The sequence below is a fragment of the Mus pahari genome, chromosome 12 (assembly GCF_900095145.1).
Source record: "Mus pahari chromosome 12, PAHARI_EIJ_v1.1, whole genome shotgun sequence".
Classification (NCBI taxonomy): domain Eukaryota; kingdom Metazoa; phylum Chordata; class Mammalia; order Rodentia; family Muridae; genus Mus; species Mus pahari.
In genome coordinates this window covers 66,490,246-66,509,150 of record NC_034601.1, presented here as the reverse complement: position 1 = coordinate 66,509,150, position 18,905 = coordinate 66,490,246, and the positions used below count along the sequence as shown (strand labels likewise).

The following is an 18,905-nucleotide window of genomic DNA, read 5'->3' as shown; positions in this document are numbered from 1 at the left end:
GAGCGATGAATAATTAGGAAGGGCTTCCATGAAATCACTCACCGAGAAAATTACCTGCCCATTAAACGGGCCGCGTGAAGAGCGGGAGGCTGGAAGCCCACCTCACCCCTCTGGAGGAGGGAGGGAGGGGGACGCCCAGGAGGCTCCCAGAATGGGAAAGAGTTGATGGCAGTCCTACCGAGCCCGCAGCGGCTCCACTTTGGTTCATTTCCATTCCCCCCTAAGACTCATCGCTTGCCCGGTTACCCTTGGTCCGCGGACCCCGGGGAGGGCTGTCTCCCCCTGCACGGGACGGTGATCGGGTGGAAGTGGAGATCCGGGTACATCCCTCCATCCTTCAACCCCTCCCGGGGATATACTGGGAGCAGCTCTTTCCTCCCCTCCTCTCCTGCTTCCTCGCCTTCCCTCCTCCAAGTCCTTCCAGCCCCCAGCAGCTGCTGGAGGAGGCGGTCGCAGCACAGCCTCCGCCTCTGAAGCAGTGACTGTCCCGAAAGAGGCTGGAGGCAGCACTACTCCCGGAGGCTGGACCACGCGTGAGCATCCTCAAGGCTCCCAGGTCCGGAGCGCCTAGATCTGGCGGCGCTCGCCAGCAGGAGCTGGACGCTAGATCTCTCCGGGGCGGCCCCTCCCGGGTGGCCACGGCCTCAGCTCAGCCCCTCCCTCTTCCCTTGCTTCTTCTCTTCGCCCTCCTCCTCGCTCCCTCACCACGTAGGAGTTCCCATTCTCCACCCAAGCCGTCCTGCCTTCCCCCTTTCCTTCCTTTTGGAAACCAGAGACTCCGAGGGAGGCGACCAGGCTGCGGAGGAGAGGGCCGGCTCACAAAGTGCTGCTTTGACACATCCTTAGGATGGAAGTTAAGTGAAAACAGAACCACACAAAACAAAACTCCGCGAAGTGTTGCTGCTACGGAGGAGACCAAGGGGAGAGAAAACCCGGTGGGCAGGTCAATGGTTGCTCCGCAGCGCGTTGGCAAGTTTGTGGAACACTTTCTAGGAATTAGGTCTTTTTGGTACCCCCATCATCTTCTTGACTTCCGAAGAAAGAAGTTGTGTTTGGATTGCAATGGAGTCTAAAGAGACAGGGCTAGGCGCACGTGAATAGTCCCGCCAGCTGGGCTGAATTTGTGGGAATTTAGGAAGCCAGCCTGTGGAAGTGCAGCGGCTCTGGAGTCCCCTGGGTTCATTCGGATGGCACCTAAAGCGTCCCATATCAGATCTCTTCACCAACAGCTTCCGATGTTGCCATTTTGCTCTTCTTGACCTTAATTAATCTCTAGGAAAGTCTAAACTTCGGACCTACCTCTTTTTTTGATACTTATTTTTGTACTTCTGCTCTCTGGGATTGGTTTATTAAACAACCTGGATCCTTTTTCATATATCACAATGAATCCTCTGATGTTTACACTACTATTGCTCTTTGGATTTCTCTGCAATCGGATTGATGGTGAGTTAAAGCACCCCTTTCTTTCTGAGACTGTTGTGCCTTCTAAAGAAAATGACAGCGTAGTTGGTAGTGTGTTTGGCCAGGCACAAGCTCTTCAGGGCCAGGGGTTCTATGCCTTTTGTTTCTAACCTGATGCTAGTGGAACACTTTATTGTTACTGTTATTGTGAGTAATTAATTGAGGAGTTTTGCAATAAGTGATGGGCTCCCAGCTTAGAAGAGTAACTATTAAAAATACAATGCTAAGAAAGAACCCAGAATGGTTGTGACTACTCTCTCTTTGGTATTTGTTCTGGTATCTAAACTTTGGCTTAGGCATTTAACTGCAGAACTGTAGAAGCTGATACTTGAAGGTGCGTTCAATGAGGATTTGATACCGGGTATCTCAAGGTTCAAAGTGTGTCACCTGTGTGTCCATGAATGCTATCGCAGCGCGAAATCAGAATGAAGGATTTAGATCACAGAGAGAAAACTGTCACAGTGAGACTGGGCGAGGCTCCAGGAAGGAGGCAGTACCCTCTCTGGGCCGGCTGCAGGCTGGAAGCCCTCAGCTGAGTCCCCAGTGGGCAAACACAATGGAGACTCAGAACAGGTGCTGTCATATCTCGGTATCTCCCGCTAGGCTGTGCCACTCTGTCGAGCAGACAGTTTTCAACCTCTGCTTTTCCTGTCTTTTGTTCAGAGTTACTTTCCTGGGATAGTCTCACTGAATATCACATTCTTGTGAGATCATTACTCAAGCCTTTCTGTAGCTGTTTGAATGAGAAGTATTAATAATTGTAAATATACTGTGGGTTTCTTCTTTGAAACTAAAATATATATATATATATATATATATATATATATATATATANTATATATATGTCAATGACAAGTGTTTATGAAGAATGGACTAAGCCACCATATCCTAAGCATGGCAATAACTTTCATTTCTAATGCTTATAAAGAATCTGAATCATATTAATCCAAATATTTAAGACATCAAGATAACATGTTGCTACATAAACTTTCCTTTGAATTCATTACTTGGGACATTGCCTATTATTACCCATCTGTAGCAGCCAAATGTGGTTCTGGCAGCTGCTATGCAGAGCCTGAGTATCAGACTCAAAAGGAAGGCTATCTATAAACACAAGGCAATACAGAAGATGAGTGTACCTACTGCCAAGTGGCTGTTTTCAGCTGTGGAGTACATGAGTTCATTTGCTCTTCTCCAAGTAATAGCGACCCAGAAGCAGTGAATGTGTGCGCAGTGTTTCCCTTTCCCTGCAAAATAGTAGAAGCTTAGGATTTGGAGACTTCAATTGACACTGTGGTGATTTCTATCATTATATCAATACTCATTTCATTTCTAACAGGTTTGCTTTTACACTACCTGAATATCATCCTAACACAAAGGTTTATGTATTCCAAATATGTTTGATTGTTGTACTAAGACTTTTCCATAGTAATGCATTTAAAAATTATCTATTGGAGATAATTATCACCATTTTTAACATCAGAGTCCTGAGGAAGAATACAATTAAACTGCTTCATGGAAGTGACAGAGAGAGTCCAAAAGATTAGTTACAGAATGTAATTAATGTACTATTTGGATATGTATGAAACAAATGCAATTAAGCAGTGTGGTGGACCAGCAGCACTTACATTACTTCTATCTTCCTTTTTTCCCCACACGCCATCACTCCCTCTACCCCTTCCTTTCTGTTTTATCCTTCTCTCTTTTCTTTCTATCTTTCTCTTGTGTGCCCTCCCCTTCTTCTTCCTCCTCTTACCCCCTTCTTCTTTATTCCCCTCATCCCTTTTCTCCTCTCTAAAGACATGTCTGGAAGCTTTGTTCTGATTTTCCATTAGAAATTAAAGAGGCAGTTTTTGAGTCTGGACCATCTGCATGGGAGTGCATAGTAATAAAATGAAAAAAAAAATGCCTACAAGTAAAAGAGTTAAGACTGAAGAGACAACGTGAAATTTCATATGTATAAAACTAGTTTGTGTTTAGAATATGCTGGGTCAGAATCAAAGCCATTATAGGCATTCTTACTGAATTTACACATAGTCATCCATTTGACATTAGACTGTCTTTGGGTACTTCAGAAGGGTGACAGCTTTTCCATGGGGATTGTTGAAAATTTAGGATGTGGACAATACTGCCATCTAGGCTGTTGCAAGGTTTGGGACCCTGCATTCACATATCCAATGAGGAGGCTGGTGTATAGAATCTCTCATCTCTGTGCTCATCCTGGATTCTGTGATATGTATTTACTTATTGTCCTTCTCAGAGCTGTGGGCTTATTTTCCACATGAATTTCAAATTTAGAGAAGCTTGTACCATTCCAAAGATATACTGACTATCCTTGTGCCCAACATAGAAATTAATTTTATTCAGTGACAAATGATACATAGATTTGCATTAAAATTTGCTTGGTGGGTTATTTATATGTGCATTTTTATGGTGCATGAAAAAATGTTACAGTTTTGCCTCCTCATAGAAAATTTGTGCTAATATTATTTATGAGTTTTCAGAATCCTTCCCTATAGCAAGCCATGAAGAATAAATACTGAGTTAGTTGAGAACTGATGATGAACTTAAAAAAGGGTTTCATGTGAAGATATTTTTTGAAACAAATAGCCATATTGAAGGTTTGTTCCCTGTAATATAGAACGTGTAATGAATTTAGGCCTTGTTTAGTAAATTTCACTTTTAAATAACAGTGGTCTCAATCACTTAAAGGGATGTAATTTGAATGATTGCAAGATTTTAAATTATAATCCCACCCCATACATCAGTTTGATAATTTGACATTACTTCTGAAAGGTGTTTTCACAATGATAATGGTTTTCTCTTCTTTACTCTTACCTATTCCTACATGAAAATGACACATGTGGTATTTGGGGAGATAAAGATAATGTGTGTGCACAGTGCAGATGCATAATCTCATATAGGTTTATACATTTTGCTAAAGTGCTCCTTTCAGTAATGGGCTCATTATCGTAGCCATATGTAGCCCATTTAAGAACTTGAATTGCATATAAGTGACCTGAAATTTGTTCTTGTAGCTCAGCAGTAATATCACATTTGAATTGGCTTTGTTTGAATAACCTCTGATGCTATGCAACATGTGGGACATAAACCAAAAGGATTACTTAGAACATTAAACTGGAAAATCTCAAAGTAAAAGTCATGATCGTGCACACACACACACACACACACACACACACACACACACACACATGGGGTGGGGAGAGAGAGAGAGAGAACACAAAAGAGTTCTTGTCATTTTACTTGTAAAAATAGCATCTTTGACAGTAAAAATATGGAAAGACAAGGAAATAGCTTATACATGTATACATGGATATATGTATAATGGAAGATAGGATCACCCCTACCCCAAGGGGATATATATATATATATATATATATATATATATATATATATATCCCTGAAGTAAAAGATAAATTTACTTCTCAATTTGGTTTCTGAATAATGTTAGAAAACGGAAGAGGGGATTATCTTTTATTTATGTATGTATCTATCAATCTATCTATTTAATGAATAAGAGTACATTGTAGCTGTCCTCAAATACACCAGAAGAGGGCGTCAGATCCCATTACAGATGGCTGTGAGCCACCATGTGGTTGCTGGGAATTGAACTCAGGACCTTTGGAAAGAGCACTCAGTGCTCTTAACTTCTGGGCCATCTTGCCAACCCCCCAAAGATTGATTTCTTTCTTTCTTTCTTTCTTTCTTTCTTTCTTTCTTTCTTTCTTTCTTTCTTTCTTTCTTTCTTTCTTTCTTTTATATGAGTACACTGTAGCTATCTTCAAATATGCCAGAAGAGGGCATCAGATCCCATTACAGATGGTTGTGAGCCACCATGTAGTTGCTGGGAATTGAACTCAAGATCTCTGGAAGAGCAGTCAGTGCTCATAACCACTGAGCCAGCCACTTATTTTTATTCTTATTTTTCTTCTGCTTCCTTCTTCCTCTTTCTTCCCATTTCCCTTCCCTCCCCTTTTCTTTTTTCTTTTCTTCTTTATGTTTTGGACATTTTAAAAGAAATTAGAGAGACTTTTTTTTTTTTTTTTTGGATATCTTATTTACATTTCAAATGTTATCCCTTTCCTGGTTTCCCCTCCAAAAAACAACTTCCCCCATCCCCTCCCCCTTCCCGCTGCTCACCAACCCACCCACTCCCACTTTCTGGCCCTGGTATTCCCCCACTCTAGGGCATACAGACTTCATAGTTACAAAGGGCCTCTCCTCCTAGGCCATCCTGTGCTGCATATGCAGCTGAAGCCATGAGTCCTACCATGTATGCTCTTTGGTTGGTGGTTTAGTCCCTGAGAGCTCTGGGGGTACTGGTTAGTTCATATTGTTGTTCCTCCTATGGGGCCGCAAATCCCTTCAGTAGAGAGATATTTGAAAAGTGAAGGAGATTGTGTACAGTATTTATAGAATGGTAATTGGTCAGATTTGCATCTAAGGGTGTTAAACTAATACTCGTTTGTTTTAGGTGTATGTAATGTTGGTTTACATGTCCTCACTTTTCTTTATGTATGTATACTATGTTTTTCAAACCTTGACAAACAGAAGTTCCAGATCTTTCTTTAAGCAAATATAGAAATTTATAAAATAACATTTTATAGAAATAAATAGCAAAATTGTCATCTCTCTTACAGTTTCTTCAGGTACAGACCTTCAGATCTCAATCAGAACACGGCGTGCTATTAATTTTCTTCTTTAAAAGATATTGAATGAGAAAAATGACTGAATGATTATACTCTTTTTGAGGAGAAAGTTTTGCAAAATCCCTTTTTGAGTCTTTTAGTTGGGTGCTATGTCAAGATGAATATTTAACATTATCTGTGGCATGTACTGTACACACCCCAACTACTTATCTATAATTCAAAATAGTGTTGGAGTCACCAGGCCTCAGTCATTATTTTGCTCTTCTTAATTTCTGCCACTCCTTATAATCTTTCATCTCATCCATATGTATGCTGATGTCTCTAAAATGCCCTAATCATTCTGCAGAAGAGTTGAATTCGCCATGATGTGTCTATACCTTGCATATCTCCAGGGCCCAGGACACTGTTTGCCAAGTCCCTCTGACTATGTGGCATCTTAGCTTAATAACTAATGACACTACAGCAAATTCAAGTCCACAATAGAACATGCTATTTTGTAGTTATTTCCATCTCAGTAGATAGCTTCATTGTTCCAATTTTTGATGATCCAAAATAATGAATCATCTTGACTTGTTCTCATGCCTCTTGCCTAGCTCTTCATGGAACATCTGAAACTTAGCTTGATTTTATCACATTTTTCTCCTCTACCATCTTATGAATAATTTAAAACACATTCTAAGCTAAAAATATTTTTTCAGCGAATGTCAAATTTTTATCCGGATTCTAGAATCATTGATTTTGCTTTATTAACTAAGCTATCAGGCTTGGCATGCATCCCTCCCCTTCTAGTTCTCCACTCTAGTCAAAAGGACCCTCACTCCACAGGTACATGAAATGTGTGTCCTTCTGTAGCTCTCTGCTCGTGGCTTCACAAAGCCAGGCTCTGTGAATCCAGACTTTCTTCTTCCAATGGCTCAGACTGTCTATCTAGAATAAACATGTAGAACTATGGAGGAAGTCATTTAGCTGACTCTAGGTCTTTGTATGTGATCTTTACAGAAAATGCCCTAATCTAGCTGTTGACATTGGTAAAGTTTCTCAATTATTTATTGATATTGGAATTTGGATTCAAATGTCATCTTTTTGGAAACATGGGCATATGAAAACAAAACAAAAACAAACAAAAACCTTTCAATTGCTATTAGAGATTTTTGATACAATCAGGATATTAAGAGAAAATGTACATGATTGGCCTTAGAATTTTGGCAGTCTCAGTCCTTGATGGTAGAACCCAAAGCTTGGGCATGGAAAAAAGGAAGAACTTCATGTGAGCACCCAGTGGAAGGACAACACTGCTCATGTCCTGGGTGGGAAGTAAAGATAAGAAAGGGACTACAAGATTATACAGAAACCATCCGGCATCCTCACATTAGATCCCAACTGCAGAGGTTGCTACATGATCCAGAGAGGCAATCTTTTGAGCCTTCCAAGGATGTTTTTAAATTGTAGCTGTTGGCTCACATTTCTAAAATTGCTCCTTGTGAAGCACTATTTATATTCCACCTTGATCTGTTTTAAACGTATATTTTATATTACTCACCTCTGGTTAGAAAATGATGTGTGTATGCATGGGGGGTGGCTGGAAGTTGGTGTGTGTATGTGCATGAGCATATGTGATTGTGTTTTAAGAAATATAAAGAGATAAACATATTAGCATGCCTACAATTAAAATTAAGGATGCTACACTTATAGGCGGTCAGTCGAAACCTGAGGTTCCCTGGTCACACATAGGTGATGGACTTTGTTAGTCATGCCACATTAAGTTGTGTGACTTCAAGTTTCTTTGTTATCTAGCTGGAGAAGGAGACCAGGAAGATGGACAAGTAGTGACTTAGCTTTACTCTGAAGAACTCTCAGCTTGGGACCTGAATGTTTTTACATGGCTAATAAGATAGCTTATAAAGCCGGTTCCTAAGTGATGGTATTGCCTACATTATATCGGGCTCTAAACACACTTGCCTATAGGTGACCACATGTGGTTTCTGTGGCTTAGGATCTTCCTTTTAATAAATATTTTTGAATACAGTTGCAAAAGATCCAGAAGCTAGTTACTCTGTAAGAAAGACATACAGAACCAGGAGACACTAACTTGCTTTGCTAGCAGTCATTAGGTATTGCCACATACAGGTTTGTTTGTCTTCAGACACTTGCACTAAGCACATACGCTAAGAACTTAGCTTTGACTGTCACATTTACCAGTTTTCCTCCAAAGCCCAGAGCACTGGCAGACACACTAGTCAAATATTTGTTGAATAAATGAAAATGTGCTTACGAAGTGCTTTTGTGATGTTGAGTTTTATAAATAGGCCCAGCACAGGAAATACTTGAAGTACGATAATGTGTATGTATTTGTGTTGTGTGTATTTGTGTGTTTGAGAGACATTGAGAGAGAGAGAGAGAGAGAGAGAGAGAGAGAGAGAGAGAGAGAGAGAGAGAATGTATGTGTATGCCTTATCCACCTATACAAACTGAGTGAGAAAGTTATTAAATATGCAGTTACAAAAAAGTTATATGATTTCTGCTGACTCAATGTTATGTTTTCTCCTTGGCAAGAGATATGGATTTGGACATCTGCTCTAATATACCTCCTTTATATCAAGCAAAGAGTATTTTCTACAATGGCTATCGCAGTTATCCTTTCTCTCCTCCCACATGAACACTGCTTTAGTTGTATAACATAGCTCTGAGAGTTGTATGGATTTTGACAACAAACTTTTTTAAATTCCTCTGATATGACCTAACAGTCCACCCCTTTCCAGGAACACTGACTTATGTGATAACATTCAGTTCAAAAAACAGACTTTTCTGGATATTAAGTACATATTTCAATTTCTATACAATATTTACAACGAATACAAATGATTGCTTTGATTTGGAAGTAGAACCAAATAGATAAGTTCTAAAATTAGTCCTCAAATATGCAATTCTGTGATAATTGTAAGATTATTAAAGGACGCTACAAAGTAATATATATCATCCATGTTGTACATTATCCTCCTGTACATACAGTTGATTTAATCAAGGGCCTGTTAACAATAAATGCTACACTGAGTTACGATTGGGGATATAATATGTAGAACCTGCTTTAAATATTGATGTAATTTTTAAAATTACTTTTATTTATTATGTGTGAACTTGTGTGTGTGGAGGTGGTTACACACATTTCGAGATGAAACAGATGTAAAGAGTTTGTATGAGTAGATCACCTGTCAACTGTGGGAACAGTTCTTTCCTTCATTGTCATTAATTTTTACATCTTGATATGCAGTCTAGATTTAAGGCAATAGCCCACAGAAATCTTAACTGGAAATTTTATTTACAAATTTCAGATGACGTCTAAAATACATACTCTCTAACTTTGCCCCCGTCCTCTCTCTCTCTCCTCTCTCTCTCTCTCTGCTCTCTCTCTCTCTCTGGGCCTATTTATAAAACTCAACATCACAAAAGCACTTCGTAAGCACATTTTCATTTATATATATATATATATATAGAGAGAGAGAGAGAGAGAGAGAGAGAGAGAAAAATATATATATATATATATATATATATATATATATATATATATACTAACTAGTCTTACAGAGATGCACTTCCATATGCCATAAAAATTTCCATTAAAGCATAAGGTTTAATAATTTCAGGTATACGTACAGGGTTGGACAATCTTACTACAATCTAATTTAAATTTTTCCCTCAATATGACTCCTCTGCCTTCTTCCCTATATACTGCCCTCCTTCTAATATGGAAAATCATTTGTCTCCATTTTGTTCCAAATCAATTGATTATCTAGCATTACACTGAACTAGTCATGTTAAATATATTTTGGACTGTAACTAGTGGTACACACCTGTAATCAAGAGGCAGAAAAAGGAATTCCTGTCAATTTGATATCATGTATGTGTGCATGCGTGCACACACACACACACACACACACACACACACACACAGTGTTTTTTGACTAGTTTCTTTCTCTAGCACAATACTTTCAGAAGCCATCCATAATGGATCATGTATAAGAACTCCATCCTTTTGTTACTCATAATAGTCTGACTCATTAGAGATAGGGTGAGATTTGATGGATATTTAGGTTGTAAAATGTGCACTGATTTTTGAAGATGCTTTTATTTAACCAAAAGTAAAATTTCTCAGTCATATTGTTTCTCTACAGTTAACCTTTTTGAACAAGTATGGTATCAGTTTTTTTTTTTTTAATTTCACCAGTAGTACATGAACTAAATGTACTTTTCCAATGAGGTAATAATGTTCAGTGCCGACTCAATTTGAAGCTTTGAAATGATACAATCTCATACTGTAATAATATGTCTTAAATTTCCACTAGTCAGAATTTAGAATTCTACCTGTAATTTGGGTCTTTTGTATGCTCTCCAATTACCCTGTGAAGTTTTCCATATTTAGTGAACACAAGTGAACTTGCTGCTTAGCAGATGTAAAGACATGAATTATAGAAGGATAGAATCGAGGAGGGAGAAGACTCATTTGAAAATATATTACATGTCCTCTAGTATTTGGACACGTGGACACCTAAATCTAAGAAAATGTAGTTACTTTGTTGGAACCGACACTATCATGTAGGAATCAAATCAAATCTTAGAGACCAAGATGGTTTTGAGCAGGTGTTTTCTAATTATAAGAGAATTAGCTTGGCAATGCTGTGGCTATCATTTGATTCCACACATGCTTATTGGGTGCTGATTTATTTAAGCAAACTTGCAGGGCTCTTTGAGAAACACAAGGACTTACTAAATCAATACTAGAGTCTTCTCTCTTTTATTAAATTTTTTTATTTATTTTGCTATTTCCTTTTTATTTTTTTCTTTTTCCAAATTTTTTAACTTATTATTTTATTTTACTAGATATTTTCTTTATTTACATTTCAAATGCTATCCCGAAAGTTCCCTATACCCTCCCCCCGCCCCTACTCCCCTACCCACTCACTCCCACTTCTTGGCCTTGGTGTTTCCCTGTACTGGGACATATAAAGTTTGCAAGACCAAGGGGCCACTCTTCCCAGTGATGGCCCACTAGAGTATCTTCTGCTACATATTCAGCTAGAGACACGAGCTCTGGGGGTGCTGGTTCGTTCATATTGTTGTTCCACCTATAGGGTTGCAAACCCCTTCAGCTCCTTGGGTACTTTCTCTAGCTCCTCCATTGTGGGCCCTTTGTTCCATCCAATAGCTGACTGTGAGCATTCACTTCTGTGTTTGCCAGGCACTGGCATAACCTCACAAGAAACAGCTATATCAGGGTCCTTTCAGCAAAGTCTTGCTGGGATATGCAATAATGTCTGTTTGGTGGCTGACTAGGGGATGGATCCCCGGGTGAGCAGTCTCTGGATGATCCATCCTTTCATCTCAGCTCCAAACTTTGTCTCTGTAACTCCTGCCATGGGAATTTTGTTCCTGATTCTAAGAAGGGGCGAAGTATCCCCACTTTGGTCTTCCTTCTTCTTGAGTTTCATGTGTTTTGCAATCCCCATTTAAAAATGGGGCACAGAGCTAAACAAAGAATTCTCAACTGAGGAATATTGAATGGCTGAGAAGCACCTGAAAAAATGTTCAACATCCTTAATAATCAGTGAAATGCAAATTAAACCAACCCTGAGATTCCACCTCATACCAGTCAGAGTGGCTAAGATCAAAAATTCANGTGACAGAAGATACTGGCAAGGATGTGGAGAAAGAGGAACACTCCTCCATTGTTGGTGGGATTGCAAGCTTGTACAACCACTCTGGAAATCAGTTTGGTGATTCCTCAGAAAATTGGACATAGTACTACCTGAGGACCCAGAAATACCTCTCCNGGGCATATATTCAGAAGATGTTCCAACTGGTAATAAGAACACATGCTCCACTATGTTCATAGCAACCTTATTTGTAATAGCCAGAAGCTGGAAAGAACCCAGATGTCCCGTAACAGAGGAATGAATACAGAAAATGTGGTACATTTACACAATGGTGTAATAGTCAGCTATTAAAAACAATGAATTTATGAAATTCCTAGGCAAAAAGGGATCTGGAGGGTATCATCCTGAGTGAGGTAACCCAATCACAAAAGAACTCACATGATATGCACGCACTGAGAAGTGGATATTAGCCCAGAAACTTAAGAGTCTTCTCTTTTATTCTATCTGTTCATGTTTTATGTTTCATATTCTTTAAATCTCTACAAAGTGGCAAGTTCATTTCAGTTAACTGGATGTTGAAGAACTTTATTTGGTGGTTGAAGAGAATTCTAAGATGAAATTCACAGAATTTACACAGAATTTACAATCCCTGACTTGTATAAACAAGGGAACAAGTAGAAAGGGATTTTGATTGTCAAACATGAGCTTTGGCTGTCATTGGGAACACCCATTCATGATACATTTTGTAAGATTTTTTTTTTAAGATGAGTCTTCAGGTAGCTGATAAAAAAAATGTTTTTGCTTTAATGGACTCATCTGTGTCCACACCTATGTAACTGTCACAGGCATGCTATGACATGATTTTCCATTACATTATATGCTGATCACAGAATGCTTAGCATTCCCAAATGAATACTGTTTGTTATGACAGAAAGGGATACATAAGAGGCCTTCTGCAAACAGCCATATTTGTTAATCAGTGTTATATGATGATATAATACTGTAGTTTGTTTCATGTGAGTTTACATTTTACAGTTATATTTTTAAGATTTCACCCACAGTTTTTGGTTCGAAAATAAGTAACATGAGGGGAATGTTGTGTAAGACAAACCCATTGAGTGCCAAATAAATAAATACAGCTTTTACTTATACTCAAGAGTAACAATGAGTTTCTATTATTTCTCCAAATCACATATCTTTTCTATTACTAATTTTCCAGATTGTTACAAAACAAACAAAGCAAAATCAACCAACCAAAACACACACACACTCACACACACACAACAACAACAACAACAACAACAACAACAACAACAACAACAGCATTGACTGTCCAATCTCCAAGGCCTCCTTCATCTTAGATTCTTTTCTGTACTTTTGGTTGAATACATTATAACTGAATGATTTAAAAGAAAACAACTTTGGACTAGACAATGTGAACATTCGTGACCTTACCATCAATGTGAAATGATTATATTCTGCAGTTGAGAAAACTGTGTGTATTCTATGCCTGTGTTTTGTTGTGGATGGAGTGATACATTGATAAAGTATAAAATGAGCAAATATTCCAAGTCTGTGGCTTTGTTTCCCTTTCTCTCATTATTAATAACTGGCTTTGCAATAGGCTTCTTATGTGAGTACTAAGTGGAGCTGCTAGGAAAAGCAATGTGAGCTCCTGGCCTTGAGAACTGAACTGGAATCCTGTGCAGCCCTGTGGCTTTAGCAGCCATTTTTAAGTGGCTGTGGCTAGGATTGGTGTATGATCTCTTTCCCTTGTTTTTGGTCACAAGCTTTTTTAGAAATTAGCTAATGATCATGGGACATAACTCAAGTGTTCCATTACACTACTTTTAAATCCAAACAGTAACCACCAAATTATAAACATCCTGGAATTGAAGGGATTTGTCCAAAACTTCTAGCATGAACTAGAACTAATTAACATGTCCACATGCACCATGAAAATGGGAGGCCCTTGGAATCAGAGATATCATTATTGATTCTTTTAAAATGTGTAAATTTTTAGAAGCCAAGGTCAGAGGTTAAATCCTTAAGATATGTGTTCCTGGGTACTAGCAAATGATAAAATATGCTTAAAATAATTTGTTGAGATGTGTGAAAATTAGAATGTAATTTTCAAAATTGCACTGCATTAAGGGGAATTTAAGATGAATTTAGCATCGAGCCTTCTGTCTTTGTCTTGAGAACTTTAAAGGGAACGCTTGTGTGTTGCCAAATAACACTGTTGTAGTTACTGAAAGCCATGTGCATTGCTGATCCACTCAATTAGAGAAGACATTTCATTTTCCCTCAGTTGCACACAACAGCCTCTGTGTCTAAACATTCACATACATTTCAGCAACACATATGTTTATTAACCAAATCTTTCTCACTCTTATTATGGGTTGTAGGAGAAACTGAATACAAAAGAGAAAAAAATATATAAATTGTATTTCTCCTTTTCTTTTAAAGCAGGGCTTCATGGATTTGGTCAATCAGCCTAGACCAAACTATGTGGCCCAGACATGCCTTCAATTCAAGGTGATCCTCTTGCTTCAGCCTCCAGAGTGCTGGGTATACAGGCGTGTGTCTGTGTAGACTGTAACTCCATACAAAGCAATACCACCACTGGGGATGTCAGTGGGTAGCATACTTACATAGCATGCATAGAGTCCTGGGTCTGATTTCCAGTATGAACTGGGTGTAGTGGCACGTGCTGCGGGAGGTAGAGAAGCCTGTCAGACTTTTAAGGTTATCTTCTATCTACTCCACTTAGCATTCACAGCAACTTTGCTTAGAAACTCTTGTCTGTCAAAGCAAGGAGAGGAAGGAAGGGTCAAAAGCAGACAGGCTGTGCTGGTGATACATTACTAATTAATTTTGTCCCCACCCTCACCCCAAAAACATAAAATTGGAAAAAAAATGAACATTTCCTTTGGCAGTGACAAAATGATATTTGTCACCACAATTTTGTTTTTATCGTTAATTTTTAGAAATGGGGGGTCTCACTATTGAAGATAGTACTACGTATATAGAGCTACGTATATAGTTCAGGGTGGCCTGAAACTCAACCAAAATCCACCTACCTCTGCCTGCCTAGTCGTAAGAGTAAAGGAATGTGGCTTTGTGTGTGGTCTGCATTTTCTTTTTCTCTTTACAATCTTAATTTGGGGTTGGAAACCAGCAATACAAAAAGATTCAGGTTGTGCATGGCCCCTACACTTCCAAACATTGAAGCAGTCTTTTGGCCTCTTCTTCCCAAAGCATGGTCATTGTGTTTGGTGACACTGCAACTTTAAAACAAGGTGTACTCTAATGCTTCATTCTCTTTGTGGTGATTTGAAAATTTGAGTGATGTCAAATTTTAATGTATGGCAGTAATATCAGAAATAATATATTATAACATATGGGGACTTATTTGGCAGCAAATATAGAGTTGTTCTTTTGACTGTCTAGATTCATGGGTATAAAGTGGGAATAAAAGCAACCCTGCTTTTAAAATTTTACAGGACACTTATATTTTCAGAAGAAAAATTTCCAAGCTCAGATGTCTTCTTGTATTTTTGTGAGAGTCTCACATCCATGAAAATTTTCTGTTAGAAATTTCGGAATTTTCTAGGCTTTTGTTGGCCTCAGTAATGTGTCTTCTTATGTTGAAATTAAATTCCAAGGTGGCCCAAGTTTTCTCAAGATGCTATTTTTAAATCATTTTAACCAGGAACTGAACATAGCACACAAATAAGGAAGCCAGACAAATGCTTGTATAGGCTCATTTCTGCCGGATTCAACTCTAAGGTTTATAGTCAGGGATTGCTCCAGGAATGTATCTATATTTTCCACACTTGCAATGATCCAAGAACAGAGGACATATATTCCTTGGAGGGTGGAGGTTTTGAGCTGTAAGGGGTCACCAAGAGGGTGCACTGAGAAATCAAAACTGAGCCTTTGAATCAATTGACTGGCCTAGCGTTTGAAAGCCAGCTACATAGCAAGTAGACCAGCTGATATTTAGTTCGAGGGATTGTTCACATTCACATAAAACAAAATTATTTAGCATTTGCTGAATCCTTCTTGATAATCAATTTGGGATCAAATGCAAAAGAACATGTGTCTGCTTTGTACGAAACCAAATTCTTCTGTTTTTCTCGGAGAGCAGAGGACATGCCTTCTTCCCTGGCTGATATCGGTTGCTAGGAGAAGTGCACTGGGTTGCTTGCTTCATATCCATCAGTAAAACTAAAGAGTGCATTGAGTGAGCGAAAAAGGCAGAACACAACAGAGGCCATGAATCATGACTTGTCTCCAATGGGTCCACTTTGGTCCCACTTTTTCTTTTTCCTGTGAAAACTTTTGTTTTTACCAATGATGCTTTCTTTCAGCCATTATCCTTAATCCTTCTGGTGCCAGAGGGGAGGAGAACCACTAAAGGGTGGCTGTGCTGTTAAGAGTCCACTCAGAGCCATAATAAAAGCCTTGAGAGTTATTCATGGACCACATGAGCAAGAATACCCTCCTCAGTGAATAGCTTCAGTCAGCCACCATTGAGATGGAGTGATTAATACCTTCTGCTTTTAAGGGGGGGAAAAGGCAGGAAATAAAGGTCTTCATACTACTTTGACCATTTTGCAAATTAGATTTTATACATTTGTCCATGCTTTTGACTACTAAGTGGCTAAATGTCCAGTACCTGTGGTATTCTTTTTCAAAGCTTCGTGTTTTATGAACTGTTAATTGTGACTAATGTCAAATGAAATAAAACAGTCAAAATATCCCCAGAAGTACTATTTAAAAAAAAAAAAAAAAAAAAAAAAAAGTAGTTAGCCCGTCTCGCATCTTGGCAAGGTTTGTCATGACACTGGAGTAAAACCTGCTCTTAGACTCTTCTTCTTCACTGTGGTGTTTAGGCAGATCTGCTTCACAATATCCAAATAGCAATTCAGTCTGTTTGATAAAGAAACTAATTACAATGCTCTGGAGAGTTTAGAGAAGCGTGTAATGAGAGAGTGTTACGGGTGGCAGGTGTTAGTTATCCCAGAGCACTTGGATTTAAAGGACTTGTTGAGGTTTTTCTAGTTGTTACTTGGATGTATATATGCATAGTATATGTGAATATTTTAAATATGGGAGAGTTTTGCATAGATAATTGCAGAAGACCTTTATAATCCTCATCATTTCCTTTCAGATTATTATTTTTTTATTACATAGCATATATAGCATAGTTCGGATTAAAAAGCACTTGAGGATTAATACTCTTGGCAATCAACTGACTACAAAGCTGCTCTGGTTTGGGAAGCCTGTGAGCACGACTCGGGGCATGTGATTTGCTGATTCGCCTGCTGCCTTTCAGCTAGTCATCTGTTAAAGCCATAAAACCAAGCTTCTGTGTTCCTTGAACATGTTTTCCTTACCCCTCATTTTTATTTTTAAAGCAGCCAGCTTTTCCAATCATGCTGGTCATTTCCCCATCCAGCAATCCTTGGTTTCATCTAACCATGAGAACAAGCAATATTTAAAACACCCCTGTGCTGCTTCTTAGAGCCTGTTTTTCACTCTGTAGAGGTGAAATATCTTGTTAAGAGGTGGTAATACCCAAGGGCAATCAGAGAGGAAAAAAACGTAAGGATTTGATGAGTGATGTCTAGAGATCAGCTTTGAGAGTGGTCCGACTTAACATCTTTATTAGTGTTATAAGAACAGAGTGACGGAGAAATTCTATTCCTCCACGTTAGAAAACCATTGTAACCTCCCGCGCTTCTCCCAGAAACCATGCCTAATAACTTACTAAAATGTTGACAGGAAAGAAAAGACTCTTCTTGGAGTAATAACCAGTGCTTTATTTAGTACATAAATGTAAACTAATTCTTCAGGGAGGCAATCAGAAATCTAGACATCCAAGTAGAGGGAGAAGCTCGCAAAGCAATAACACGGAATGGGTCCAGGGGGAAATGTATAGAAAAGTCACAGAGAGAATGCAAGTAGTCAGCTGCTGGGTCCCAATGTACAAGCCACAGGGTGGTATCGGTCAATTTCTGGAGTGTTGCATCAGATAACGTGGTTTGAATGCAATGGAAATTCTCTTTTCGGTCTCTATTCCATGGACAGAACCAGCATGAGATTTTGTCACATTAGACATTCAAGTTACTCTTGAGAGAGACCCTTTAGGAAGGGATTTGTCAGCTGAAAGCAGAGATGGTCACACTTACAGTTGCTCTACATCTTTGCCAGTTCAGATGAATAATATTAACTAATGTGCACAGAGGAGCAACAATGTAATGATATTTGAAATCTTTCCCTAGCAGCTCTTGAGGATGGTATTATCAAGATCCCTAGAAGCAAGGAGATGTTCTTAGATGAATGAACTTTGATGTCACTTATGGCTAGCTCAGACTGTAGGTGTTGCCTAGTGTAAGATTTTATTACTGAAGAAAAAAGTCATGAAATATTGTGGGCTCCCTCTATATAGGCAAGAGAATTGTAATTAGATGAACTAGTTGAGCCGAATCCAGAACATAATCCTTTTAGTGCCTTCCACATTAATGAGAACTGAGTAGATGAACATGACCCCTTTGGGGCTCTACAGTTTAAGAGAATGTGCAAAACTTGATAGCTTGTTCCACTGAGAACTCCAAATGGCAACTGTGTGGAAAATAATACCTCAGCAGAGCTACCTAACTTAGAGTCCCTTTTTATTCTATTTCCCTTCTGGTCCCCTTATTTTAAGTGAATAGTTCCAGGCAGAGTACTGCCCTATGGCAATTGTAAAATAGCCTACCTTTGAAACATTTTCAGATATCCAAAAGGAATGGCATACAAACTGGTCTCTGAACTTTGGTTATGGTTTTATAACACTGCTGGTAACTGAGAGAACAGAAATAATGTAGAATTGACTGCTATCCCTCATCAACTCTCTGTGGCTTTTAAGGCCAGTCTCCAGGCACTTCCACTCATCAGTAAAATCAAAGTAATACAATAGATCCATATTGGAATTTCTCCATGAAGCCTGAATGGTATATTTATCTTTAACACAGTCAAACCTACTTCTTCACTGTCATACTCTTTAACTCTACATTTTGGGAGAAAAAGTGCACATAGATGAAATCATCCAAATACATCCAAATTGGCAGGCAGG

The 18,905-nt window shown here is 38.8% G+C and overlaps 1 protein-coding gene across 13 annotated transcripts in view; it reads left to right on the top strand.

Moving 5' to 3' along the window:
* Robo2 (roundabout guidance receptor 2) overlaps window positions 1-18,905 on the top strand; it is a 1,496,637-nt gene that overhangs the window by 1,001,108 nt on the left and 476,624 nt on the right. For 4 of the 13 annotated variants that reach the window (XM_021209676.2, XM_021209675.2, XM_029544832.1 and 1 more), the window contains exon 1: window positions 332-1,443. The exons of the other annotated variants lie outside the window; for them this stretch is intronic. In XM_021209676.2, coding sequence (XP_021065335.1) covers window positions 1,383-1,443 — 61 coding nt within the window. In that variant the 5' untranslated portion in view covers window positions 332-1,382. Of the gene's footprint in view, window positions 1-331; window positions 1,444-18,905 lie in introns of those variants that run through there. 13 annotated transcript variants of the gene reach the window in all.